Raw genomic sequence first — 27816 nt, forward strand, 5'->3', positions numbered from 1 at the left:
GTGCAATAGGTCTCAGACCATTTCAGTTAGAGCTTTAAGAAATGTTTATGGCTTTTTTTATTTGTAATTCTTTAGCATTGGCTACAGGAAACAAAAATGCTAAACATTTACAAAAAAAACCCATAAACAATTCTAAAAGCACTAACTCTAATGGTGCGAGACCTATTGCATTTCCAATGCTTGTTTAGAATTAAGCTGGAGACAGTTGGTGTTCATCCAGCTAGCCACTGTCAGGAGTCCTTCCCGCAATCTGGGAGCCTTACGGTCTGAGTCCCCACTTAGGGTGACCGCCAGCTGCGTGTCGTCAGTGTATGAGGCCGTGGTCAGACCCCAGTGATTGACGACATCAGCCAGCGGCCTCACATAAAGGTTAAATAATGTGGGGCTCATGGACGAACCCTGAGGCACACCCAGATCCAGGGGATAGAGTTTGGACTCAAACGGTGGAGTGGCAACCTTGAAGGTCCGATCAGATAGGAAGGAGCGAAGCCAGTCGAGAGCAGTGCCCTCAACCCCTGCCTCTCGTAGACGTTGAAGTAAAATTCTGTGCGAAATCGTGTCAAACGCGGCACTTAGGTCAAGAAGTATCAGTGCCGCAGTCTGACAGGAATCTAGCACAGAACGAAGATGTTCCGTCATAGAGAGCAGGGCGGTTTCCGTGCTGTGGCCCGCACGGAACCCATTCTGGGAGGGGTCCAGAATGCATTCGCTAGCAAGATGCTTAGTTAGCACACCATTCACATGGGCTTCCGCAATTTTCGCGGCCCAGGGAAGGAGAGAGATAGGGCGATAAGCTCTCAAGTTGAAGGGGGTCCAGGGTGGTCTTTTTGAGTATTGGTGTTACAACGGCTGTTTCCACTTCATCGGGACAATGCCCGAAGTTAGGGAGAGATTAATAAGGTGGCATATTGGAGGGAGGCAAGTAGCAGCTGATTCTCTGAACTGGGCAGGCTTCAGTGGGTCCTCTGGAGAGCCTGATTTAATTTTAGAAACCAGTTTATAAAATGCTTCCATCGACAAATTGGGTAATGAAGATAAGGCCTCACCTATGAAAGGTGTAACACTGGAGGGCTCATCTCCCTGATTAGTGGTGGGAAAGGCACGATAGATGGTTTGAACCTTTTCTCTAAAAAAAGCTGCAATGTTTTCGCAGTGGTCCACAGAACAAACTCCTGCTGCAGTGGCTCTTTTAGCCATCAGGTCCTTAAGGACTTTAAAGATTAGCTTGGACGGGTTGGAGCTATTTCTGAATTCCTGGGCATAGTAGGCCGCACGGGCTCTACATACCGCTCTATGGTAGGATTTAATTTTGGAGAGATAAGCAGTTTTTTTTCCCAGCCTCATAGGTTTTCCGCCATTCCCTTTCTGCCTGTTTGCAAGCTTTTTTTTGCAGAGCCAGGGAACTGTCGTATTATGGGCTGGGTTCTCTAGAACGGCATTTGGTCCAGGCGGCTGGGATTAGAGCATCTAAAGCCCGAGAAACCCAATCACAGTAGGCGTTATACCCGGCTTCCACACAAAGGTGAGAGCCTAATGGGTTGACCTCCAGGAAAAGATGGAAGTCGTCCAGTTTGAGTTTCTTCCAGTGATGTTTCATCACTACTCTATCTCGGGGCTTAAACGGATGCTCTTTAAGCACAAGGAGGATTTTCACTAGAAAATGGTCAGTCCAAGCTACAGGACTAGGCCTGATAACCTTGACCCTAGCTAAATTAGTAAAAAAAGGGTCAAGAGTGTGGCCCCGATGAGTAGGGAAGGTGACCAATTGAGTGAGCTGAAGGGCCTCCAAATCAGCCAAAGTACTGCTGACATTGAAACCCTTGCCTGCTATGGTAATCGGTAAGATTCCATGTAGCGAAATACCGATATGTAGGCTTTATTATAGAGAAATAACAATCCAGCCATAAATGCCTATTGATTTACACTTGAGCTTTTCATAATGAACACATCAGGCCTACTATCTTTTTTGTAACAATTAATGATAAACAGATCCAGTCTATAGCCATGATCATTGGCTTGCCAGAATAACAAACTCAATCATATTGAGTATAAGATTTGTCACGAGCCAAAAAGTGCACTTCAAGCACTCTTCGGTGGAAGCACAAAACTTCGGCCCAACTAAATCCTCTACTGAGTGAAACCAAGATGTCCCTGAAGCCCAGTAGTACTATGAAAGCTCTTTTTGGTTGATCACATAAGGTCTGGCAACAGCTGGGTTTTCGAGGCAGACCTAAAAATGCATGTAAATTAGTATAGCCATGGGCATCATACTGCTATGGAACACAGGACTGCACTCTATAGTCTAAAGTTGATGATGGAGGAAGAAGTGGATCTATGCTGTTGCACCAAAAAAACCAACATCTAAATTATCGGCTTATCTAAAACACTTTAACAGCGGACAGCGGCATGCCACTTCATCTACGTGGGCAGCACCATGTGGTTTTCAAAGGATCCATGTTAACTTTCCTCTCACCTATTACTTCCATACTCTTTCATAGTTTAAAATGGTTACCCAACTTCAACTGCTGCTTTATCTGGGTTTCTCTATTCATGTGTGCACTTTTAACCCCCTGGGCCTACCCCATACTCGGAGCTTGCCTATTTATGCTGGGAAGTTTGCTTCTCTCCAGGTCTTCCTCTTTTCTTAGATTTATCATCAACTGAAATGTGAGCATGTTTCCCTGTATGAGGAGTTGTGAGTTAAGTCTGCCACCTTCTGCCCTTGGCCTCAGTGTTGTTTAAAATAAAGGTATTCATTTAACCAGAAGATTATTTAAACACCTCGAATATATATACAGTCATTTGATAAACATTAAAACACAGTACAAATAGTGGCCAGCCTGCCAGTTTTACATAGTAAATCGAATTCAGACACATACATCAGGCATCCATTGCAGGATAGTTTCCAAGCTGAATACAGCTTTCTTAAATTTGGACAAACATAATGTACCTTTCCCCTGAAAGTCAATTTTACAATTTTCAGAAATGCTTCATACAAATCTTCACATGAAATTCCAGGTGAGCGTTCCCATTGAGGCAGCCAAAAATAGGCCAGATTTATCGGCATGTTAATATGCAACATCCTACCAGTCTTCCTGCAGCTTCCCCATCGTACAAGCCAACCAAATAAACACATCACTATCTTACCTAGATATAGACCTTGAGGCAACCTCAATAATTTCCATCCTGCATACTTGCGGCCTCACACTCTACCCGACATCAATCAACCAAAGCGGCTTGTAAAGCGCGGCTACTCACCCATAATGGTCTCAAGGCCATGGGAAAGGAGGGGAGGCGACTGCTGGTCCGTCAAATGCACTGTGGTACAGTCGGAGATCCAGGTCTTGCGGTCCTTCCTGAATCGAGACAGTGACGGTGACTGCCCGAGGTGGATGATGTTAAAGGACTTTGCTGCGAGGTAGGAGAAGGATCTCCCTCCTGCTGTGGTCTTGAGGATATATAGGACTGTAGCCAGGGCCAGGTGGGTGGAGCGGAGGCCTCTGGTGGGTGTGTGGAATGCGAGCCAGTGGTTGAGGTACGCAGTTCGCGTGTTGTGTAGGGCTTGGGAGGCGTGTGTGTGTGTGTGTGTGTATGTGTGTGAGTATCTTGAAGGTGATTCTTTTATTGACTGGGAGCCACTAGAGGTCTCTCAGGTGGCTGGTGATGTGGCTGCGGCAGGGGATGAGAAGGATGAGTCTAGCGGAGGCGTTCTCAATATTCTTCAGTTTCTGGGTGATGCTGGTGTACAGTGTGTTGCCGTAGTTGATTAGTCTGCTGATGAGTTCATGGCCAAATCTAGTCACGATTCCTGTCCAATACAACTGCACTACTTGCCCGGAGGAATGCCCCAACATTGCAGTCAATGGGACAGAAACAGCAGCATTGCAACCCAAGGACCATGAAAGGCTCCTTTACCTCATCCTTGCCAAAGCCTCACAACCATGAGTCACACTTCATACCACTATCAGGACTTACAACCTACACCCAATTTAGTGATGCAAAATCTCCATTAAAGTAGACATCTCAGCACTCACCTCATCAGCACCGTGCTCCTGTAGTTCCTTATAGAACTTCAGAGATATGCTGATCATGAGTTTAGTTTTGTCTCCATTGGGATTGGAAATGTGATAAAGGACGCCATCGAAGTCTGCAATGGAAGAAGAGGTGTTAAGGACTAAAGCTCTGAACAATACTAACTTCTTATGCCATTTGGAAATCTGATGCAAGCAATAAACTAAATTATCCCAAACGTCGGTTGGAGGCCATTCTTCAGAACAGCCAGACTTCCTGCCACAGATTTTGGTGGACGAGGGAGAACATAACATAATACAAAAGCACAGGGCCGTATAAAGTCTAGATATGAACTGATGCAGGTACTGAGGGTACACAAGTTTTCTTTCTGTGCTCACTTTCCCACCAGACAATCAGGGTTGGTCTTACAGAAAACTATTGAGCACGGCTGCAGTTATTATTTGGGGGTGGGGGGTTGGAGGGGTGACCACCCTGACCGCCCTCCTCTCGGGACAGTCCAGTGAGGTCATTTGGTGGATCGTGCTGGCTTGTGACAATGTTACCCAGCAGGACTCATACCATCTGCTTTCTGCATCTTATACATTAAAATTGTAATGTTATGTCCTATATTCCTGATGCAGTGTTACTTTCTCGAAACGCAAATGGTTTAAAACAATTAAAAAAACAATAACAATGTTGGAAAATAACCACTAGAAAGAGAATTAAAGAACAAAAACCGTGCACAGCGATCACCTCTGCAGCTCTTAATTCAGGGATACACCCCAGCAGTGAAGTGATACACATTAGTGCTGAGCAGTACTCTGTTTTGGATGGAATGATTCTACGCTAATACTACGATGACAGAGATAATCTAAAGAAAACATTACTTTTAACATGGCTTGGGCAAAGAAACAGCTAAAACATGTTCAACAAAAACAAGATACATATTACCTGATTTAAGGCTGTGGAATTTTAGTTCGTGAACTGATCATCTGCGCCATCTTGCCCATTCCTCAGACTCACGTATGAACATACACGACAGCCATTTTAGGTACCATGGTCTCCCTGTTCACGATCGATCATCAGCGCACTTCCCTGACCCTGCAAGCATCCCCCAAGCATCCTGGCTGCCCCCGCGCTCACATGCACGAGTCATGAACCCTCCTCTTCCGCATGACTCTGTCTCCGAGAATCACACCCCGCGCCTGACCAACACCTCCTTTCCTTCCATGAATACCCCTCTTTTGATAAACCCTTCTACGCTCGATTGTCCACACCGATCCTTCCTTTCATGAATATCTCTCCTTTGATGACCCCTTCCTCTGAGCCCGATTGTCTGCACGGACCGCTGGTCATCCCTTAAGCCTGAGGATACAGTTTATTGCCCACTACTGTATGCACTCGCCCCTCTTCAAAGGAGCTACTATTGATCACGACCTCCCCACCCCCTGAGATTCGATCAGGCGCACACATTCCAAAGGAATCGGCGGAACACTCAGCTGCGTGATAGCCCCCTCCTATTGTATGGGGGGTGAGGACCTCTACTGTAGCCACGTGTTGGAATGAGCCGGAACTGGGGGAGTACCGGGGATGTCATTTTTCCATTACTTCCCAATGTCTTTATTGTAATAAAGAGCGGTCACATGTCGTAAACCAGTGTATAAAAGGCCAGGTCTCAGAGAGGCTGTTAGAGAGCACCTCGAGACGATACCTTGTTGTCCGATCTGATGTGTTCTGCTCCGTTGGAATAAAACTTGTTTCCGGTCTTCCTGTCTCCAGCGCCTGCCTCTTTATTTGATAACCTTCGTATGGTATTAGAGGCGTTTAACGCCGGGCAAAATTACTTAAGAAACATCGACTAAATCGCCTGACCATTTTCCTGACTTTCCTCAATTGGCGTCCCAAGTGTGGGGCCCATCAGCGACACGTGGATCCAGTGGGAGAGGTCCCGACGACAGAGTGAACGACTGCAACGATCGGGAGAGCTCCTGTCCGATAGACCCTCGTCTGACAGCCGATCATCCGAACTTCACTGGTTCTAAGCAGACCTCTCCCGAGTGATCTACGGTCCTGACTGGGAACCATCAGGAGTGCCGCGGTAGCAGCAGAGAGTAGCGGACGATCGGGCGCTGGAAGCGGAAGACGAGAAACTGTCCATGCGGTCCGGGTAAGGTCGTGACACACGACGAATTGCGAATTGATTGATTGTTTGATTGATTGAAATACTAGTATTTGCTTTGTCGCTCTTTGAGATATTCGCTGCCTGCAAACGGGGAGGAATAGGAATATTCTATCTCCCTTTGCGGATAGTGAAGGGTAGGTAACGCGGACTTTTGTCCCCCATTGTAATCTGCCGTGCCTATTTTTTTCTCCCCACTGATTGATTGTCCGAACATAGATTGTTTGGAGTATAGTTCTTTTTGAGGTTCTCTGCTTGCAAATAACGTAGAATAGCAATATTCTGTCTAGTCTTTGCAAATAGTGAAAGATAGGTAGTGCGGACCTTTGTCCCCCGTTGTAATCTGTCATGCCTGTCATCTTCCCACTAATTGGTAGTTGGTACAACCCGGACCGCTTATTAGAGATGAACCATCCAGCTCCGTTGGAAGGCACCCCTAATAAGGACATGTTCACTAAACAAGGACTAGTCGCTATAGCTTATAGTAAGTTATGGCATAAATATACAAAAAAGGATCCCGAAAGTCAGTGGCCACTGATAGGTTCCTTTGATGATCATAAAATAAAAGCGCTAGAAGCAGCTGTTAGAATAAATAAGGCAACACCCACCATGCTCGATAGTATCGGCATGTGGCGCAAAGAAGCAGAGCAACGAAGGAAAAGAGAAGAAGCAAGAATAGGGAAAGAGTTGCGAAAGGCAGCCCACCTGGCCGCTAAGGAACTAGACGAAGAAATAAGAAGGAAAGAGGAAGTTAGACGAACGCAAGAATCAGGGTCGACAGACCAATGCCCTGTTAGGACCCCCTCTACGCTCTACCCGGAGATGCCCTCCAAACAACGGGCAAACGACGAGTTACTGCTAGGTCCTCCGATTATCTACATGGCCCCTCCTTATGCCCCCTGCCAGCCTCTGGCACAGCACCTACCAATTCTGAGTGCGGGCGAGGGTGACTCTAGCGCTAGTGCCCCGGCTCTTACGGCCTTCGCACCAGCCACCTTGGTAACAACATCAGATGAACTCGAGACTAGCAAGCAGCTAACGGCCAGACCAAACAGGTTGAGCAAAGATGAGCGGGATGGGATTGACAAGATAGCAAAGACACTGGTAGAACGGAAGGAGAGCGAAGAATACATGATGGATATGCACAATTCACATGCCGGTAGCCACAGACGGCATTTCATCTTACGATTCAGCTACCACACCCTGAACGCATATGAGGATAGGTATCAAACTAAGGGTCCTGCTAAGCTGACGGCTCTATATAGAAAGATCGATGTTGGGGATGGGACTGAACGCGATGTGACGGACCTCTTCATGCAAACGCTTGAAGTCTTCCGCCACCTCACGGAACAGAAACCAGAGGTTAAGATCACAGTCCCTGAAACGGCTGAGTCCCCATTAGAAGTAGCCAACACTATGATGCCTATCAGAGAAGCCGCCCCCTACTGGGTTCCCCCAAGAGGTCAGGGAACAAACGATGATATCAACCACGCAGATGCAAAAGGAAGGGTTGTGTACAATTGGGTTTACCAACCATGGGATCGACAAGATATTTTAACCTTTAGGCAAACCCTGCCTGATTTAAGGAAGAACCCGACAGCATTTTACACCGAATTAGGCACAGCCTTGGGTGCAACGATAATGACTCTAGCAGACATTGATTTGTTTTTCGGGTTATGTCTGCCGGCTGACGTGTGGAAGCAAATCCGGAAAGCCGAACACACAGATCTGTTCGGACATACCTGGAATCAACTCAATGAGCTAGATAGACGACGAGAGCCCGGAAGGAAACCGATAAAAGACATACTGGAACTTCCGGACAAAATAGTTCAGAAGCTGAAAACCTTGATCCCAGGGAAAAAGGTAGATTGGTCAATAGTCACGGCTTGCCGTCAGAAACCTCAGGAAGACGTATCAGAATACTTCTCCCGATTTGAAACGGTGTTCTCCGACTACAGTGGCCAGGACATGACCACCGCAACCGGACAACACCTATTTGTGCAAAACTACGTAAAGGGTCTGTCACAAGAGGTTTCCCAAAAGTTACAAACGAGCGAGAGTAGTTGGGGGGCCTCCAAACCCGCCGCTATCCTCCAAATGGCTCAGTACTACGAACACCAAAAGAATGAGAATGATAGGGCAACCGAGAGAAAGAAGAAAGATTTGAAAGAAAGGGTGATGATAGCCCAGAGACAAGGGGTGGCAGTCGGGAAAGAACTACACAGGGGGAGCTACCAATCAATCGCCCCTAGAAATCCACCCCCAAAGGACCGCACATCCACTCCCTACTCTGGACGTAGGGACATAGAAGATAATCAGTGTGCATTTTGCAGAGGATTCGGGCATTGGAAGTCTCAATGTCCAGCTCTTCTGGAACTAATTAAAAATAAAGAAATGAGGGACATGACGAATGGCCCCAGGACTAGAGGACAGGGACGGGGGTACACAAACGACACCAACAGCGACAGACCAGGAAGATCGAACACATTTGACCGTCCCCGACAGAACCAGTACCCACTATCTGATAGTCAGAACACTCCCGACTTCGCATAGGACTGCCAGGGGCAAGGGAGGGATCCAGTCGAGCTCTGTGTTGACCAGCAAGGTCCTTACGTCACCGCTAAGGTCCTGGGTACAAAGTCTCCATTCTTGGTAGACACTGGAGCGACACGTAGTGTATTATCAAAGCGACTGATTCCAAGGGCACCCTTGTCTGGCTCACACATTACATCGATAGGTTTCGATGGAACGCCCTCCACAAATCCCCTGTCTGTACCTATCTCCTTTGACCTAGGAAACAACCCCACTGACACAACATTTCTGCTCTCCTCCAACTCTCCTGACGCCATTATGGGTATTGATTTACTAAAACATTTCCGAGCTACTATTAGGTGTTCCCCAGATGGAGTCCGAGTCATCCTGTACGACAACCCGAGCATGTCCAGATCCCGCCCCGCACGACATATGTACTCTATGACTGATGCTGACCTAACCTTGCTCGACACCCTACCCCTGTACCTATGGGCCAGAAACGACTCGGATGTAGGACGAATGATGATCGACCCTGTGCACATAACTGTTCGACCAGACGCAATACTCCCGAAACTCCCACAGTACCGGATATCGCCCGAAGGCGAGAAGGCATTGGTAGCGATTATTCAGTCCTTGGTAGATGCAGGAGTGGTAGAGGAAGTGGTTAGTAATGTCTGCAACAGCCCTATCCTACCCATTGTTAAGAAGCAAGGTGAGGGAGATGAGAAAGCATATCGCTTCATCATCGACCTGCGAGAAGTCAACAAAGTGGTGGTGCCACAGTACCCCGTAGTCTCAGACATCACCACCATTCTGACCCTCATCCCGTCCACTGCCACCACCTTCACCGTTATTGATCTCAAGAATGCATTTTTCTCTATCCCCATCCATCCAGACAGCCGTTATCTCTTCGGCTTCACCTTAAAAATCCGTTCGTACCGATTTTGTAGAGCTCCCCAGGGCTACACTGAAAGTCCCAGCATTTACAGCCAGGCCCTCAAAAGACAGCTGGACGCCGTCCTGCTACCAGATGGAGTGTTGTTGATCCAATATGTCGATGATATCCTTTTGGCGGCCGACACCACTCCACTTGCAATCACTGCCACTATCCAACTCTTGCACTTTCTTGCAGAGAATGGCCACAAAGTCTCCAAAAAGAAACTGCAGTTCTGCCAGCCTCAAGTGACATACCTAGGCCATCTCCTGTCCAAAGAAGGGAGGAAACTTACGCCCGACCGAATCCAAACCATCCTAGACACCCCCATCCCAAAAACACAGAAGCAAGTCAGTTCATTGGTGGGCCTTACCTCTTTTTGCCAACAATGGTTACCAAATTTCAGTCTCATTATAAAGCCCCTACTTTCCCTGTTGGCCAAAGATGTTCCCTTCCCACTCCCTTGGACCCCCGAATGCCAAGCGTCCTTTAAGGAGTTGCGGGATGCCCTTTGCTCGGCACCCGTCCTAGGAACACCAGATTACTCCAAGCCCTTCTCCCTCTTCACTCACGAAAGGGAGGGATGCGCATTGTCTGTTCTAACTCAGCCCATTGGCTCCAAACAACGCCCTTGTGCCTACTTCTCTGCCACTCTTGACCCAGTCGCCAGAGCTTTACCTGCCTGCCTTCGAGCAGTAGCCGCCGCTGCTGTCTCTATCCGTCAGTGAGGGAATTGTACTTTCGAACTCTCTCACGGTGTTAGTGCCCCACGCAGTTGACACCCTTTTGAACCAGACCAAGACCCAACACCTGACTAGGGCACGACTGACAGGGTACGAATTGACTCTACTTGCACCCCACATCACTCTGAAGAGATGCACAACTTTGAATCCTGCTACACTGTTGCCCTTGCCTGAAAATGACCCCGATGTGCCCCCTATACACGACTGTGTGACCCTCACGGACGAACAGACTAGGAGTAGAATTGACCTCCGAGACATTGCTTTTACAGACCCTGATGGAGAGCTATGGGTAGACGGCTCTTGTATCAAACTCTCAGACGGCACCACTTCAGCTGCCTATGCGGTGACAACAGCCCGAACAGTAGTTGAAACAGCCCGCATCACGCAACGATCCGCACAGGCGGCAGAGCTAATTGCCCTCACACGAGCATGTATCATAGCAGCAGGAACCACGGCGAACATTTACACGGACAGCCAATATGCCTTCGGGGTGGTTCATCATTTTGGGCTCTTATGGAGGGAAAGGGGATTCCTGACGTCCCACGGCACGCGCATCCTTCACGGAGATCTAGTCTCCGCCCTGATTGAAGCAGTTCTCCTCCCCAAACGATTAGCAGTGATCAAATGCCAGGCACACAAGAAGGTGACGGACTTAGTTGGACAGGGAAACGCACTGGCCGACATCACTGCCCGAACCACAGCTGAGAATAGGACGACGACACGCATATATGTGACCAGGTCACAAGCAGAAAAATGGACTGACGCTAGGGAAACGATTAGGGACATCCAGTCGGCCAGCACACCTCACGAACTGACTGAGTGGGCACGGGTGGGTCTAAAGGACGATGAAGGCTGCTGGCGGACAAAAGACACAAACAAATGGTTGCTGCCTGACTCATACTTGATTCCCATACTGACTATGGCACACTCCCCTGCACACATAGGTTCTGCCCCCATGATTGAACTCATTTCCAAAGTCTGGCAGAACAACAAAATCCCCGACTCAGCCAAACACCTGGTCCAGCAGTGCCTTATCTGCCTACAACACAACCCCGGGAAAGGAACTGTAGTACCCCGGGGAGGGTTTGGGATCCCCGACCACCCCTTTGAGGTCCTCCAGATGGATTACATCCAGCTGGAGAGATGCCAAGGCCTGAAGTACGTATTAGTCATTGTATGCGCCTTCAGCAAATGGGTGGAAGCCTATCCAACCCGTGATAACACTGCCATGACTACTGCCAAAGTACTACTGAAAGAGTTTTTCTCTCGCTACGGCCTTTGTCGAATTTTATGGAGCGACTATGGCCCCCACTTCATAGCTGAAGTTATCCAACTAATCTTGATGGGGCTGGGGGTAAAGCAAAGGTTCCATGCGATCTTCCACCCCCAATCCGCTGGCCTAGTTGAGCGACACAATGCTACACTAAAACTGAAACTGTCAAAAATAGTGGCCACCACAGGACTTAAGTGGCCAGATGCCCTCCCACTGGCATTGCTATCGATGCGCCCCACTCCCACTAAGCACCACTTGACCCCCTACGAGGTTGTGTTTGGGCGACCAATGAACCTCTGGACTGCCCCCAAACCGACCTCCATTCACGACGTCCCCGACGTCCTGCTGTCAGATTATTTGTGCAAATTAACTAAAACGTTGTCTGTCATTCATCAACAGGTGCAGCAGGCCATCCCCGATGCTTCCAGGGGTCCCGGTCACGATATCCAACCGGGAGATTATGTTTTAGTACGGAATTTTCAACGGGCAAAGAGTCTGGAACCCCGGTGGACGGGCCCCTGGCAAGTACTGATCACCACTCGGACGGCTCTTCGAGTAGAGGGAAAAAGGCACTGGCTGCACGCCCACCACTGCAAGAAGGTCTCCTCGACCCTGGCCACGACAGACAACGTCGACACCCAAGAAGAGCTCCTGAACAAAGACCGGCCATCACTGAACTGCTATCCTGATACCGAGGCACTTGAACTTTCAAAATTCTCTGATCCCACTGTGTTATCCCGGGAAGGGTATTTCCTGCGTAGAAAAGGAGGGAGCTTCGGCTAAGTAGACCACGGACTAAGTTAAAATCTCAGAACGGTGGCCTAAAACAACCAAGGGTTACCCGGAGAGAAGCTAAACAAAGTCTGTGGTTCTGCCCACTACCGAGCACCTTGAAGATGATGGAAGCGCCAGATAAGAAGATGATGGAAGCGCCAGATAAGAAGATGACGGACGCAACCGGAAATACCCACTACAGGAACCTGTGGAAAAGTAAATTTTGCCATGTTCTGTGTCCCTACGTGTTCTCCATCTTATGTTATATGTGCATGATTAATATGCATATGTATTCCTTATGATCGATTAAAGACGCGATTACAGTTGTGTCCACCTCTAGTATGCCAGTTTCCAGTTCTCGTGAAAGCTACGAGTATTAGGCCTATGTAAAGTTACGTTGCCACGTTTCTCAGTGTGCACGTTAATTCATTGAAAGTCCCCGTTTCTAGGCCTCAAAAGGGCCCGGACTCAGATTCAGCTCCTGTCTCCTGAACCCTCGCTGAGGAGCGATACAGCCCCCACCTGTATCCCTGACCCTTCACTTACTTCTTGCCTCACAGTGCCTGGCTCTGCCTGCCAGTCTGCCAAGAGTATGTTATGATTCTAGTTATCAGTCCAGCTCTCCTTCTCTGCATTCCTAAGCTACTGAATCGCATCAATAGTTTCCGTCATGGTCTAGCCTTTACGTCTCCATGTAAGAGAAATACTGTATTAATGGTCATTTAATATTCCTTAACACGCACTACATGTAGAATAATGCATGCACCAGTCTTAGAGTCTGTTAGCCTTTACCCTGATAACTTTTGGATTCTATCAATATGTTCTCTAAACATCAGATACTAGATAGTGTTTAGGTACATGTCGCTCTGACTCTCCAGACTTCAGTCTCTTCTTCTAGCGCAGAAGTCATAGCCCCCAGCTTCTCCCCAGTAACACGTCATTGCCAGCTTGCGCGCACCACTAGGTTAGAGGTCCCGGCTCCTTAGGTAGCCCCCTCCATGTTTCCGCCCCATTTATGACATATTCTGTTACGTTTACATCACATGTCTATGTATACGCCCTGTTCACGCCTCTTGTTACACCTACTTTCTGCCTTATCTTTCGCGACTGCTACAGGCCCTGCCTACTGCTACGCCTATTGTATTGAACATCATGTATTTCGTTTAAGTATATATATGCTTGTGCCCTGTTATTAAGTGTTGTGCAGCGCTGCCATCCTATTCCCGTGCAGGTTGTCCTGTTCCTGTCCTTTATGCTGTATTAAACCTGCAAACTCCAGCTACCTCGAATCTTGACTCTTATTTATTGAGCTATCTGTTATTGTTATATCTAGTCAAAAATAGAGGTATTATTTATTTATTTACCACATAATGGCGCCCGAATAGGGACTTGCCCTTTCCCCACGCGCCGGAGAAGCCACGCAGGCCCCCTGATCCTCTGCAGCCGTGACGGAACCATCCTGCGCAGCGGCAGATATTTCTGCTTCAAGTATCCCTCAGGCCCACGGAGGAGACGGAGGTTGCGGTCCAGCATCCAGACGAGGCGGTGGAGGAACGCGGCGAGTCCCGACCAGAGCCCAAGCCGAGAGTCCAAGGTCCGAGGTATCCGGAGGTCCACCCGTAACAGAAGTCCGAAGTTCGTCCGTCCGTCGTCGTAGCAGTCCAGTCCAGTCCGAGGCCTTCCGTTCTTGCTGCCCGGTGAGTACCGTTGCTGGGGTAGTATCTAGACAGGGTCAATTGCATTGTCTCTGGTCCGTGGGTTTGGGTACACAGATCCAACACGAAGTGTCCACTTAGGTGGATGCGGGTCCTGACGTGTCTCTTTATGAGACCGGTAAGTTTCGCACTGTTTTAGCAGTGCATCTAGTTTCTGTTCTAGTCCGTTCTGTTCTCGAGAAATTCATGTATTCTGTTTTCAATATTCCAGGTAGTATTTTGTCCGAACTGTTATTTTAAAAATGTCATTCATGTATTTCAATGTCGTGGTATGAGTGATCAGTCTCAAGTCATTATTGTGTTCATTGTGTATTGTATTGTGTCTAGACTACAGTTCAGTCATGCCTCTGTTCTCAAAATTACGTCAGTTAAAAACTAGAAAAGGTCTGTTAGAAGAAGCAGTTCCTGTCCCGCCTAGGGACAGTCCAGGTCATTTTATGTATCAAAAGCATGGCATAAGTGCCATATTGTATCTAGATTTGTGGGTGGAGTACACCAAACAGTTAGAAGAAAAGTATAGATGGCCCGTATCGGGTACATGGGATGCCGAGTGCATCATGCGAGTAGAAGAAGTATTATGGAAAAAGAAAGCCAGACAGTCACAGAAAGATGCCATCGAGTTATGGCGCAAAGAATCTCATAAGAGAACCGAAAAAGAAATCAGAAAGTCAGAATTAAGTAGAGAATCCTCAGAAAGAGCCCAAGAAAGGGAACTGATCGAGATAGGTGAACGAGTTAAGACCGAACAGTCAGACAGACAGAGAAATGCCCTCATTAAGGGTATGTATCCTCTTCTTGCCGAGGGCTTGCCAAAAGCAACCCCGGAGGCATCCAGTAATTTCCCGCCACCTTTAGTTCCGACCAAGCTACGTCACAAACCGACGGCAGCTGATATTTTTCTCTCGTCCTATTTGGACGACACAGTCCCAGAATATGCAAATCCTGTTCCACCAGCTCCTGTAAATAATGTAATTCATGGTCCTCCAGTCACCGGGGCACCTGTTACAGCACCTGTTACGGTACCCCCGGTCCAGCCCGTAGTACAAATTCCCGCTACTTCAGTCACTCTGCCAGCTCGAAGAGTATCAGTCGACGATTCCAGTTTAGGGGCCGCGGGAGGAGGTCCTCCTGGTACCCCGCCGCCAAATAGACGTCTAGGGCCAGTCGAGTTACATGAACGTGCGTTACAGCGTACGCCTAAATATCAGTCCATTGCAGAAATCAGGCGAGCTCTTACTGAATGCTGTTATGATCCAGTCCCAGGCGAGGATAGTATGGTTATATATTCCGTACGTATAAGACAGGTGTCCGAGTATTTGGTCACCCTACCGAATATGAAACAGGATCTAGACAGAATGTATCGTTTCATCCGTACAGGACAAGATCCAGAAAGTATTGGTGAAGTCATGTCTCTCAGGAAAGCTGAGATCCAGTTCATGTTATTAAAGTTTCTGATCAATTGTTTAATACGGGAACAAGATTGTCCGACTAAAGATCCGACCGAAATGAAAGTTCTGACAAGGTGGAGTGATAATATAGCCGAGGGTAAGCACAAGACACTCAATAGTATAGAAAGTATGTACAAGAAAATACGTAAAGAAATAATAAGGTTACACGAGCAACGCAAAGAAGCTCTAGGAAGCGAGAAAGAAAATGACTCTTCTAGTGAAGAGGTAAACGACGAGAATACCGCCAGAATAGCGTATGTAGGTAAATCTAGATTTCCAGACCGACAGTCACGCCTAGAACACAAGAAAGTCTTTCATCTTCCAGCTCCAGAACAAGGCTCTCTAGAACAAGTATTTCAAGCTACCGATCACATTCTGAAATCACGAATCGGTTATAGTGAGTTAAGTACCATGCATGAACAAGAACTAGCCCGATCAGCAGTCCGATGGATTACTGATTCTACCACTTTTCCAGACGAAATAGTGGCACAAATGTTTCTGAAACTGCCCCCAGCCGAGCAACGACTGGTGGGTATGTATATGATCCAGCACCTCATCACTCTGTATGAGGGTCAACATTCTGATCCAGGTCCGTTACATGATGTCCTGAACGAGTTACTCCAGTATAGATGGAAAGGTTTAGGTACCGATTTAATTAGTGTCATTCTAGAACAACGCCACAAATATAGAACGTTTTTGAACCCGCATTTTGTTCATGTCTCACCCCCGGAAAGTAAACCGTTTTACATAGACAGACAGCATCCGTTACGAGAAGTACACCCAGTTAGGACAGAGGGTGGTGAAATGCAACGAGTATTTGTTTACACCCCAGTTACCAAGATGGAACTCTTAGAGATGAAGAAATGAATTCCCTGTCACGACAAAGATCCAGCAGGGTTCCACCGAGAATTAAAAGACATGCTCCGTATGGGAGAATACACGTATCCAGATATTATTAAAATGTTAAAAGTCCTGTTGCCCGCAGGGGTATACGAAAAACTCAAGGAAAAAGATTGGGAGGTGGGAGAGAAAAAGATTGATTGGACAGCTCTAGAAGCTGAAGATAAGATACGAGTACCAGGTACCGGTCTTGGAGATAAATGTAAAGAATTACCTGAACTGTTAATACAAGTTTTGCCTAGATTATTAGCCACTAAAAAGGAAGACTGGGATGCAATCTCAGCCTGTAAACAGAAACAAGACGAAGACACTAGTGATTTTTATTCTAGATTTGAGAAATGTTTTATAATCAACAGTGGTTTGAAGACGAGTAGTGAGTCATACCCTCATCTTTTTGTTACTAAATTAGTCGAGAATTCAAGTCCACAAGTTAAGAATCGAGTTTTGAAAGTCGAAAGTACATGGCAAGCTAGTACCCCGTCCCAAATGTTACAGATGCTCCAGTATCACCAGAATAGAATCAGAGAAGAGCAAGAACACGAGAGAAGACGTATGAAAGACACGAAAATGAAAGTACTAGTTGCACAATCTGTTCCCCAAGACAGTCAGAAGAGGGGTCCGAATCAAGCCAGTCATCCTGCAGCTCCCGTTAAAGGGACATGCAATTATTGTAAACAGCCAGGTCATTTCATAAACGAGTGTGCAGTTCTGAAACACAATATAGCCACTGGTAAAACTAAAGAAAGACCACGTCCGCCTAGACAAGAACAAGTTTCACAGACTTCTCAGCCACAGAATGCACAACAGACAGTTCCAGCACCGCAGCCTATCGCTGCAACTCAGCATGTTACACAGCAGATGTACCAGTATGCACAGACAGAGTATCCAGAGTATCAAGCGTATTCATGAAACAGCCTAGAGAGGGAGGTAGGCTTGCCTCTCATCGAGATTCCTGTAGATCAAGAAGGTCCCTATGTACATAGTCAAGTATTAGGGAAAGACAGAAAGTTTCTGATTGATACAGGGGCAAGTAGGACTACTATAAGTCATGACGAGGTTCCAGGGGCTCCGCTCTCAGGCTCTAGAAATGTTTCCCTTGGATTTTCAGGAAAGCCTATTGTAAACGAGATATCAAAGCCAGTTACTCTAGAAGTAGGTCCATTGTCCCGAACTACTGATCTATTGCTTACGAAGTCATGTCCAGAAAATGTGTTAGGTATTAAGACATTGAAAGAATTAGGTGCAGTTATTTGCTGCTCCCCAGAAGGAATACGTTTGTTTTTGCGTGACTTCAAGGGTCACTATGTTTTACGTGATTTTGATCCGAGATTGTCTAATGTTCCGCAGCATCTATGGGCGCAAGGTCCAACTGATGTTGGCTTTATGCAAATCACACCCCATCGTGTGACTCTCAAGCAAGGTATAGTCTTGCCACGAATCAGACAGTACAGATTGCCACCTGAGGCTGTAGCAGCCTTATCCAAAATTATTGACGAGCTCATGGCTCAAGGAGTAGTTGTAGAAACTGACTCCAATGTAGGTAATTATCCTATTATTCCAGTTATGAAACGTACTGATCCAAATGCACCCCCAGTATATCGATTAGTGATTGATCTTCGAGAACTCAATAAATGTATTCCAATTCATCCAGACAGCCAGTACCTTTTCGGTTTTTGTTTAAATGGAAGGAGCTATAAATTCACACGAGCTCCTCAAGGTTTCACAGAAAGTCCTAGTATTTACAGTCAAGCACCTAAGAGACAACTAGACAATATTCACATGCCAACTGACACTGCCCTGTTCCAGTATGTTGATGATCTACTGATCACAGCCCGGTCTGAACGTGCTTGCGAGCGAGCATCACTTACAGTCCTGTATTTCCTAGCCGAGATGGGGCACAAGGTGTCCCCTTCGAAGCTTCAATTCTGTGTCCAGCAAGTGATCTACTTAGGCCACTTGCTGTCCAAGTGGGGTAGGCAGTTGACACCCGATCGCATCCAGTTAATAGCGAGTCTTCCACAGCCCAAGACACAGAAGGAGGTGCGTGCTTTTATCGGCCTTACTTCTTACTGCAGACAATGGATTCCTCAGTATGCATTCCTAGCCAAGCCACTGATACAGTTAACGACACAGGAGGCAGCCGTATCGACTGTCCTCCCTTGGATATCTGAACATACACTTAGTTTCAATGAGTTGAAGAAAGCTTTATGCCAAGCTCCTGTTCTAGCTACACCGAACTACAGTAAGCCTTTTTCACTTTTTGTCACAGAACGTGATGGTACAGCATTATCTGTTCTCACACAAGATCAAGCCGGACAGTACAAGCCTTGTGCTTATTTTTCGAGCACACTAGATCCAGTAGCCCAGGCTCTGCCTGCGTGCCTCAAGTCAGTTGCAGCCACAGCAGTAGCTATCAGACAAAGTGATTCCATAGTATTAGGACACTCCTTGACAGTACAAGTTCCACACTCCGTGGAAGTTCTTTTAAACCGAACACAGACTCAGCACTTGACAATTGCACGTTTGACAGGTTATGAACTGACACTGTTCCAGCCACACATAGAAATCAGACGCTGCAACGTTCTAAATCCTGCTACACTGTTACCGTCAGTTACTTCAAATCCTGCCACACATGATTGTGTGGAAGTTGTTAACACTATGACAAAGCCAAGACAAGATCTGACAGATATTGCATTACCAAATCCCGACCTGACACTTTATGTGGATGGTTCATGTATGAGAACAAGTACAGGAGAACTAGTAGCCGCGTATGCAGTGACTACTGACACTGAAGTTATTGAAACACACCGTATTGACACCCTGTCTGCTCAAGCAGCAGAGCTAGTCGCTCTGACACAAGCCTGCATACATGCCAAGAACCTGAAAGTTAATATTTACACAGATTCACGCTACGCATTTGGAGTTGTACACGACTTTGGAGTGCTCTGGCAGGAGAGAGGTTTCATGACTTCTCATGGAACCAAGATTCAGCATGGTTTCCTTATTCAAGCTCTGTTAGATGCAATACATTTACCGACATCTATCGCTATCATGAAGTGCAAAGCACATACGAAAGTTACTGACATTATTTCCCAAGGTAATGATCTAGCAGATCGAACAGCCAAGCTTACAGCACAGACACCAGACATACCAGTTAACAAGACACCGACATCCACTCTAGAACAGACTACTTGTATGACAGTTAAGGACCCTACACAAGATGTCATAGATATCCAGTTACATGCTACTCCCGAAGAAATCAGGAAATGGTCCGAACAAGGAGGGGTCCAGACAGATCAGGGATGGTTGACGAAGGGAAAAGCCACATGGTTTCTCCCCGACTCAATGGTTCAAGTCATTATCAATACCGCACATAGTCCAGCACACTTAGGAGAAAAAGCCATGTTAGACAGTATCCAGAACATTTGGTTCAACAAGCATTTACGAGCTGCAGCCAAGCAGAAAGTCCGTACCTGTATGATATGTTGCCAGTTCAATCCAGGTAAAAGTGTCCCGGTGGAACAAGGTGGATTCCAGCCCCCTGACCACCCTTTTGAAGTTCTCCAGATGGATTATATTCAGATGGAGCGATGTCGAGGTTTCAAGTATGTTCTTGTAGTTGTATGCGCTTTGTCCAGGTGGACAGAGGCATATCCAGTCCCAGATTATACAGCCGCGACCACTGCCAAGCAGTTGGTTCGTGAATTTTTCCCCCGCTATGGACTCCCAAGGGTCGTGTATTCTGATAACGGCCAGCCATTCTCATCCGAACTAATGAAGCACGTGTCCCTTTTGTTAGGGTACCAGTGGAAGTTCCATTGTGTACGCCATCCAGAAGCAGCCGGTCTCGTAGAGAGACATAATCAAACCTTGAAAATCCGTATTGCCAAAGTCTGTCAAGAAAAAGGTGTAGACTGGTTAGTTGCCCTGCCCGTTGCTTTGTTTTATATGCGCATGGTCGCACACTCCAGATCAGGCCTGTCCCCTTATGAGGTCGTATTCGGCCGCCCCCCGAACATGTGGGGTACACCCAGACCCCGAAGTATTACAGATGTTTCCAGTAATATGCTGACAGATTACCTAGCTTCCTTGATGTCTGCCCTACACTCTTGTCGTTCACAGGTTGCCGCTGCATTTCCCGACAATACTGAAGTCAAGCCACACGAGATCCTTCCCGGCACCCTGGTCTTAATCCGGAATTTTGATCGTTCAAGTCCGCTGGAGCCTCGCTGGAAGGAGCCGAAGTTAGTCCTTCTAACCACCCGCACGGCCGTGAAGTTGGAAGGCAGGAAAGGCTGGGTGCATCTGTCGCATGTTAAGAAATTTCACGGACTCAAAGACACTTCTATAGACACTTTCAAGTCTGAACATTTGCCTATTATCAAGGACTGTCCCGCTAATGACTGCCTCAAATCCTCCCCTGTTAGAGAAAACTCCGCAGCAGGAGTATAAACAGAAGCTTCGGTCTAGTAAAATAAGTCAGCCAGTTTAATTGTCTAAGTCCCCCTGGGTGAAACGGTTAGACAGGTATCTGACATGTATGAGATAGACCCCCATAGTGAGAGAGTTAGTCAAAACTCAATCCGATGTATCGTTTTTCTAAGTTTTATATTGTTTTTAAGTCTGATGATTACCTGCACGAGTTATGCATTTCATTTATGTTTTCCAATTTCTCATGTAAATAAGTTTTCTAATGCTACAGTAGAGCACACGTTTAGTGATCTGCCTCCTCACGAACTATCCTATCGTCTTGCTATGCGCAACAATACATTTATCCGTATGTTACATTATTCACACCAGACCAGCAATGCCACTAATTGTTGGGTGTGTGGTCGACTCCCCCCTTTCCAGACACCGAAGGGAGTTCTGCCACTGTTTCCTTATCCGTTTTCACATAATGGTTCGTGTGGAGCCTGGTCCATGTTAACGTCATCTTCAAATGATATGTCCCTTCTGAATAGTACATGTTTTCCAGACAAACAAGGTCTTCCCCACAGAACAGGGTTAGATCTAGAAAATGAAGTTTATAATTTGGGTAATTATTCTTCGAATTTTATGGTCCTGAATGTTCAGTCTGATCCTACTCCGGACTTACCTGCTATTTCAGTACTACCAGTCAAAGGCGAATTATGTGTCCGAAATAATGGTTCCGTACATGTAGGACATAGTGATTGTTCTACTATTGTCGAGTATAGTGACAGTGGGAAATCTATTTTCAAAGCCTCACGTCATTCATATTTTGTTTGTGGTCAGACCGCATATGTTCGTCTGCCCCTCGATTGGGAGGGAACCTGTTACATTGCCTTCCTACTGCCACCAGTTTTTCTAGCCCCATCCGATTATCATAGAAACACACATCTAGTACACATTAGACATAGAAGGGAGATCGAGTCCCCGATTGTCGATCAAACTGAAACTGCTCTAGAACAGTATACAGATTTCAATAAAGGTTTCTTTTTCTTTATAGGACCTATCCAGAATAGTAAGTTAATACGTAGACTAACCAGAACCCTTGAAGCAGTAGTGAATGAGACTACTTCTGCCCTAGGTAACTTAACCGAAGAGCAATCTGCTATGAGATTTGTCGTGCTCCAAAATCGTCTCGTTCTTGACGTCATACTGGCCGATAGAGGAGGAGCATGTAGAGTCATCGGATCTAGTTGCTGCATTTTCATTCCTAATAACGCGCCGTCTGTTTATTCAGCTATAACCAGACTACATAAAATTGCCCATCAGTTACACCAGAATCCAGGCACCTGGACATGGTCCGGTTGGTTTTGGAGTATTATTTCTGCCTGGGGATGGAAAGTATTGTCCTTTCTAGGTATTGCAGTAGCGATCATATTCAGTTGCTGCCTCTGTATACAATGTGGCCCTGCGATTTGCGGCATTTGTGCTACCTCTTGTATTCCTAGTCCCAAGTCCCGTCCTAAATCCCGTTCCAAGACAATTCGAGACGAGCAAATGATACTGTATGAAATGATAGATGGTATCATGAATATTGATGTTTCCTGATGGAAACGTAGTGACAAGGAGGGAATGTGGAAAAGTAAATTTTGCCATGTTCTGTGTCCCTACGTGTTCCCCATCTTATGTTATATGTGCATGATTAATATGCATATGTATTCCTTATGATCGATTAAAGACGTGATTACAGTTGTGTCCACCTCTAGTATGCCAGTTTCCAGTTCTCGTGAAAGCTACGAGTATTAGGCCTATGTAAAGTTACGTTGCCACGTTTCTCAGTGTGCACGTTAATTCATTGAAAGTCCCCGTTTCTAGGCCTCAAAAGGGCCCGGACTCAGATTCAGCTCCTGTCTCCTGAACCCTCTCTGAGGAGCGATACAGCCCCCACCTGTATCCCTGACCCTTCACTTACTTCTTGCCTCACAGTGCCCGGCTCGGCCTGGCTCTGCCTGCCAGTCTGCCAAGAGTATGTTATGATTCTAGTTATCAGTCCAGCTCTCCTTCTCTGCATTCCTAAGCTACTGAATCGCATCAATAGTTTCCGTCATGGTCTAGCCTTTACGTCTCCATGTAAGAGAAATACTGTATTAATGGTCATTTAATATTCCTTAACACGCACTACATGTAGAATAATGCATGCACCAGTCTTAGAGTCTGTTAGCCTTTACCCTGATAACTTTTGGATTCTATCAATATGTTCTCTAAACATCAGATACTAGATAGTGTTTAGGTACATGTCGCTCTGACTCTCCAGACTTCAGTCTCTTCTTCTAGCGCAGAAGTCATAGCCCCCAGCTTCTCCCCAGTAACACGTCATTGCCAGCTTGCGCGCACCACTAGGTTAGAGGTCCCGGCTCCTTAGGTAGCCCCCTCCATGTTTCCGCCCCATTTATGACATATTCTGTTACGTTTACATCACATGTCTATGTATACGCCCTGTTCACGCCTCTTGTTACACCTACTTTCTGCCTTATCTTTCGCGACTGCTACAGGCCCTGCCTACTGCTACGCCTATTGTATTGAACATCATGTATTTCGTTTAAGTATATATATGCTTGTGCCCTGTTATTAAGTGTTGTGCAGCGCTGCCATCCTATTCCCGTGCAGGTTGTCCTGTTCCTGTCCTTTATGCTGTATTAAACCTGCAAACTCCAGCTACCTCGAATCTTGACTCTTATTTATTGAGCTATCTGTTATTGTTATATCTAGTCAAAAATAGAGGTATTATTTATTTATTTACCACAAACCCAAAGGCTGACAATTTGCATAAATCAAAGACAATCGCCTTCTTCATTCTCTTCCTCCTTTGCCTCCTCCTCATGACTTCCTTCTGGATCCTGGAGGACAGCACACCTGCTCATCAGATATTGCTGACCACTGCACAGCCAACCACCATGAAAGAGCATCACCTGATCTCCCTTTCGCCTCAGCTCCGAGAAAGGCGTAAGGAGTTCTGGAACAATTCCTTCGTGCAATTATTGCACCAGCACAACCGTGCTGCAAATGCCACGAACTGCTGGATCTGCGGGTTGCTCCCGCATGCCACTGGACACTCCATCCCCTTCATCCCTTCTCCTTTCTCAGTTCACGGCTCCTGCCTCGCCTGGTTGATCCTCTTGCAGGAAAGCCACAAGGACAACGCCGCTTCTGGTCAAACAGTGTCACACTTCTACTATGGGTTCTGGCTGAACAAAACAGGAAGGACGTCTGCCCCCTTTTGCCCTGTGACCTCAGGTTCCTCCTTCCATATGAACATCCCTGCCAAAGAACGAGTTGAAATGCAAGTGCTCCACAATCCAGCTAGACCCACCTTTTCCCACCTGCGGAAGCGAACGGCTGCCACTCTGACTGTGGCCTTGTCTGTCATCAATGTCACAGGTCTCGTGTGCCTCGAAGGCCAAGGAACACAGCTGGTGGGTCACAGTTCCTGCCGCATCACCAGAACATTGGTCTCAGTTGACCCCCCCCTCCTTTGTTGCTTCTCCGAATATGTACTTTGTTTGTGGCATCAAAGCTTACACTTGGCTCCCGAAAGGTTGGAGGGGTACGTGCTACATTGCCTTCATTCTTCATCCCACGTATGTGGCCCCAGCCTACCATCACCGGCAAAAGCGCGCCGGAGACATTGGACAAGCCGACTCCACGGGAGCACAGTTCCTGGATGCGGTGAAGGGACTTGTTCCTCTGTGGGGCCCAATGGCAAATAGCCGCGCTATCCGAGACCTGACTCAGGCAGTGGAAACGACCATTAACATCACGGCTGGCATCCTCGCCAACAACACGGCCGAGCTTCAGGCAGTCCGCCTGGTGGCTCTTCAAAACCGCCTTGTTCTAGATGTGGTTCTGGCCGACCGTGGAGGAGCATGCCGCATCATCGGCTCCAGCTGCTGCACCTACGTGCCAGATAACTCTCCTTCAGTCTACAAAGCCATCGAACACCTCCACAGACTATCCTCAGAGGTTCACCAGGAGCAAGAAGGATGGTCGCTTGGAAGCTGGTTTTGGGACACTTTGAAGGACTGGGGATGGAGGTTGTTTACATTTATATTGATACCAGTCGTGATACTGTGTGGGTGTTGCTTAGGTATTCAATGTTTGCCACCTTTGTGTTCACTCATTTCTAACTGTATGTGCCCTAAGACTTTGAACTTTAGAACTGAGCACATGAGTCCCCTCTATGAGATAGAAATACGTGGTCTTATGGGGATAGATCCGAATTGACAAGCTGGCGAGACATGTTAAAAGGGAGGACTGTGGAATTTTAGTTCGTGAACTGAACATCATCTGCGCCATCTTGCCCATTCCTCAGACTCACGTATGAACATACACGACAGCCATTTTAGGTACCATGGTCTCCCTGTTCACGATCGAACATCAGCGCACTTCCCTGACCCTGCAAGCATCCCCCATGCATCCTGGCTGCCCCCGCGCTCACATGCACGAGTCATGAACCCTCCTCTTCCGCATGACTCTGTCTCCGAGAATCACACCCCGCGCCTGACCAACACCTCCTTTCCTTCCATGAATACCCCTCTTTTGATAAACCCTTCTACGCTCGATTGTCCACACCGATCCTTCCTTTCATGAATATCTCTCCTTTGATGACCCCTTCCTCTGAGCCCGATTGTCTGCACGGACCCCTGGTCATCCCTTAAGCCTGAGGATACAGTTTATTGCCCACTACTGTATGCACTCGCCCCTCTTCAAAGGAGCTACTATTGATCACGACCTCCCCACCCCCTGAGATTCGATCAGGCGCACACATTCCAAAGGAATCGGCGGAACACTCAGCTGCGTGATAGCCCCCTCCTATTGTATGGGGGGTGAGGACCTCTACTGTAGCCACGTGTTGGAATGAGCCGGAACTGGGGGGGTACCGGGGATGTCATTTTTCCATTACTTCCCAATGTCTTTATTGTAATAAAGAGCGGTCACATGTCGTAAACCAGTGTATAAAAGGCCAGGTCTCAGAGAGGCTGTTAGAGAGCACCTCGAGACGATACCTTGTTGTCTGATCTGATGTGTTCTGCTCCGTCGGAATAAAACTTGTTTCCTGTCTTCCTGTCTCCAGCGCCTGCCTCTTTATTTGATAACCTTCGTATGGTATTAGAGGCGTTTAACGCCGGGCAAAATTACTTAAGAAACATCGACTAAATCGCCTGACCATTTTCCTGACTTTCCTCAAGGCTCCTCCATCTAATATGAGTCAGATGCTCTAAAACAAATCACACTTTTTGGGAACCCCCACCTTTGGCCGCAAATCACATTTAAAGTGTCAACGTCTTTAGGTTGGGATTATTCTGAGGCCTTGTGTAGAAAATCTGGAGGAAAATGTAGGTGGTACCAAGTACACATTTTCACACTCCTAGCCTGTCGAGGATTCTCCAGCGTAAACCCTTCATAAAGGGTTGCAAGGGGAGCAGTCTGCCATGCGGATGATAAAGGGACTGCAGGTTCTATACAGTTTTTAATATATTTACGTGTGTATTTATTCATATTTACATTTTCCCTTTCTCGTTGAGATTTAATCCCATGTATAAATTGGTTGGAACTAGTATACGGCCTTATTTAACTGATAAACATTTGTACATTAACACTTTCATGTCTGTAGGAATGCATTCTGCTGCCAGCTTAAAATAAATAAAATAGTGCAGTTATCAGTCATAAAACGCATTACAAAACTAGAACATGGATATATTTGCAGTTACTTAAGTTTCATCCACATAGCGCGTGATGGCTGGAATGCAGAGACTAGGGTGTTTGAGATGCTTCCAAAGGGCAGCTTTATTCTCCAGCCCTCACTGTCACCTAGGGTGGTGGTGCCCAGAGGATCAAACCCAGTTAATGAAGCCCCAGTGCACACTGCATGAAAACCATACTGCTACTTGCTGTATATAAACAGCGTAACGACACTTGTAATTGAGATTAGTGATATGCAATCAATTAAAAAACCTTCTTAGACAAAATAGCCACATAATGATCCAATGAATTTTATATCGCATTGGAAGAAACATTAATCGAACCTTTAACTGAAACAATTAATAAAACATATATAGAACATGAAAGGCTCCCAGACTCATGGAACGACGCTACGATAAGCATATTATTAAAACCGGGAAAAAACCCGAAGAACTGCGCTTCTTATAGACCAATATCGCTCCTAAATTGTGATTACAAGATCTTCATGAATATAATAGCGAAAAGAGTATCTAAGGTTATGGCTAAATTAATTGATACGGACCAAAAAGGTTTTATTAAGGGAAGACAGATACAAGAAATTATACATGAGCTTATAGCAACAATTGATATAGCTGTACAGGAAAATCTGCCCCTTACACTCTTTACTTATGATGCTGCTAAAGCTTTCGACCGGGTTAATTGGGCTTTTCTAACCAAAAGCATAGAGAAAAGCAATTTCGGGATTAATTTTAATCACATGGTAAGTGAAATATACTCAAGCCCAAGAGCAAACGTAGCTGTTAATGGCAATCTCACGGAAATTATTGAGATTCAAAGAGGTACACGTCAGGGATGTCCTCCATCTCCGCTTCTTTTTAATTTATATATTGAACCCTTGGCATGTTCTATCAGAAATAATACTAACATCACACCTTTTAGATACTCACAATGGACAAGAAAAGTAGCGCTCTACGCAGATGACTTAATGGTGCTCACAGATAACTATAATAATTCTAATCTGGTAATTGGGGAAGAGATGAATAAATTTGGTAAAGTATCTGGATATCTGGTTAATATCGATAAAACGGAAATAATGAGCTGGAACTCACAATTAATTTCACCACTCTTGAAGGATAAAATAAAATATTTAGGAATCATCAT

General features: G+C 46.5%; 1 protein-coding gene across 3 annotated transcripts in view; it reads right to left on the reverse strand.

The window, feature by feature from the left end:
- Positions 1-27816, reverse strand: part of ARPC2 (actin related protein 2/3 complex subunit 2) — a 125092-nt gene that overhangs the window by 60189 nt on the left and 37087 nt on the right. For all 3 annotated transcript variants that reach the window (XM_078679257.1, XM_078679256.1, XM_078679258.1), the window contains exon 3: positions 4035-4147. In XM_078679257.1, coding sequence (XP_078535383.1) covers positions 4035-4147 — 113 coding nt within the window. The remainder of the gene's footprint in view (positions 1-4034; positions 4148-27816) is intronic.

Source organism: Lissotriton helveticus, chromosome 3_1 (assembly GCF_964261635.1).
Source record: "Lissotriton helveticus chromosome 3_1, aLisHel1.1, whole genome shotgun sequence".
Taxonomy (NCBI): Eukaryota; Metazoa; Chordata; class Amphibia; order Caudata; family Salamandridae; genus Lissotriton; species Lissotriton helveticus.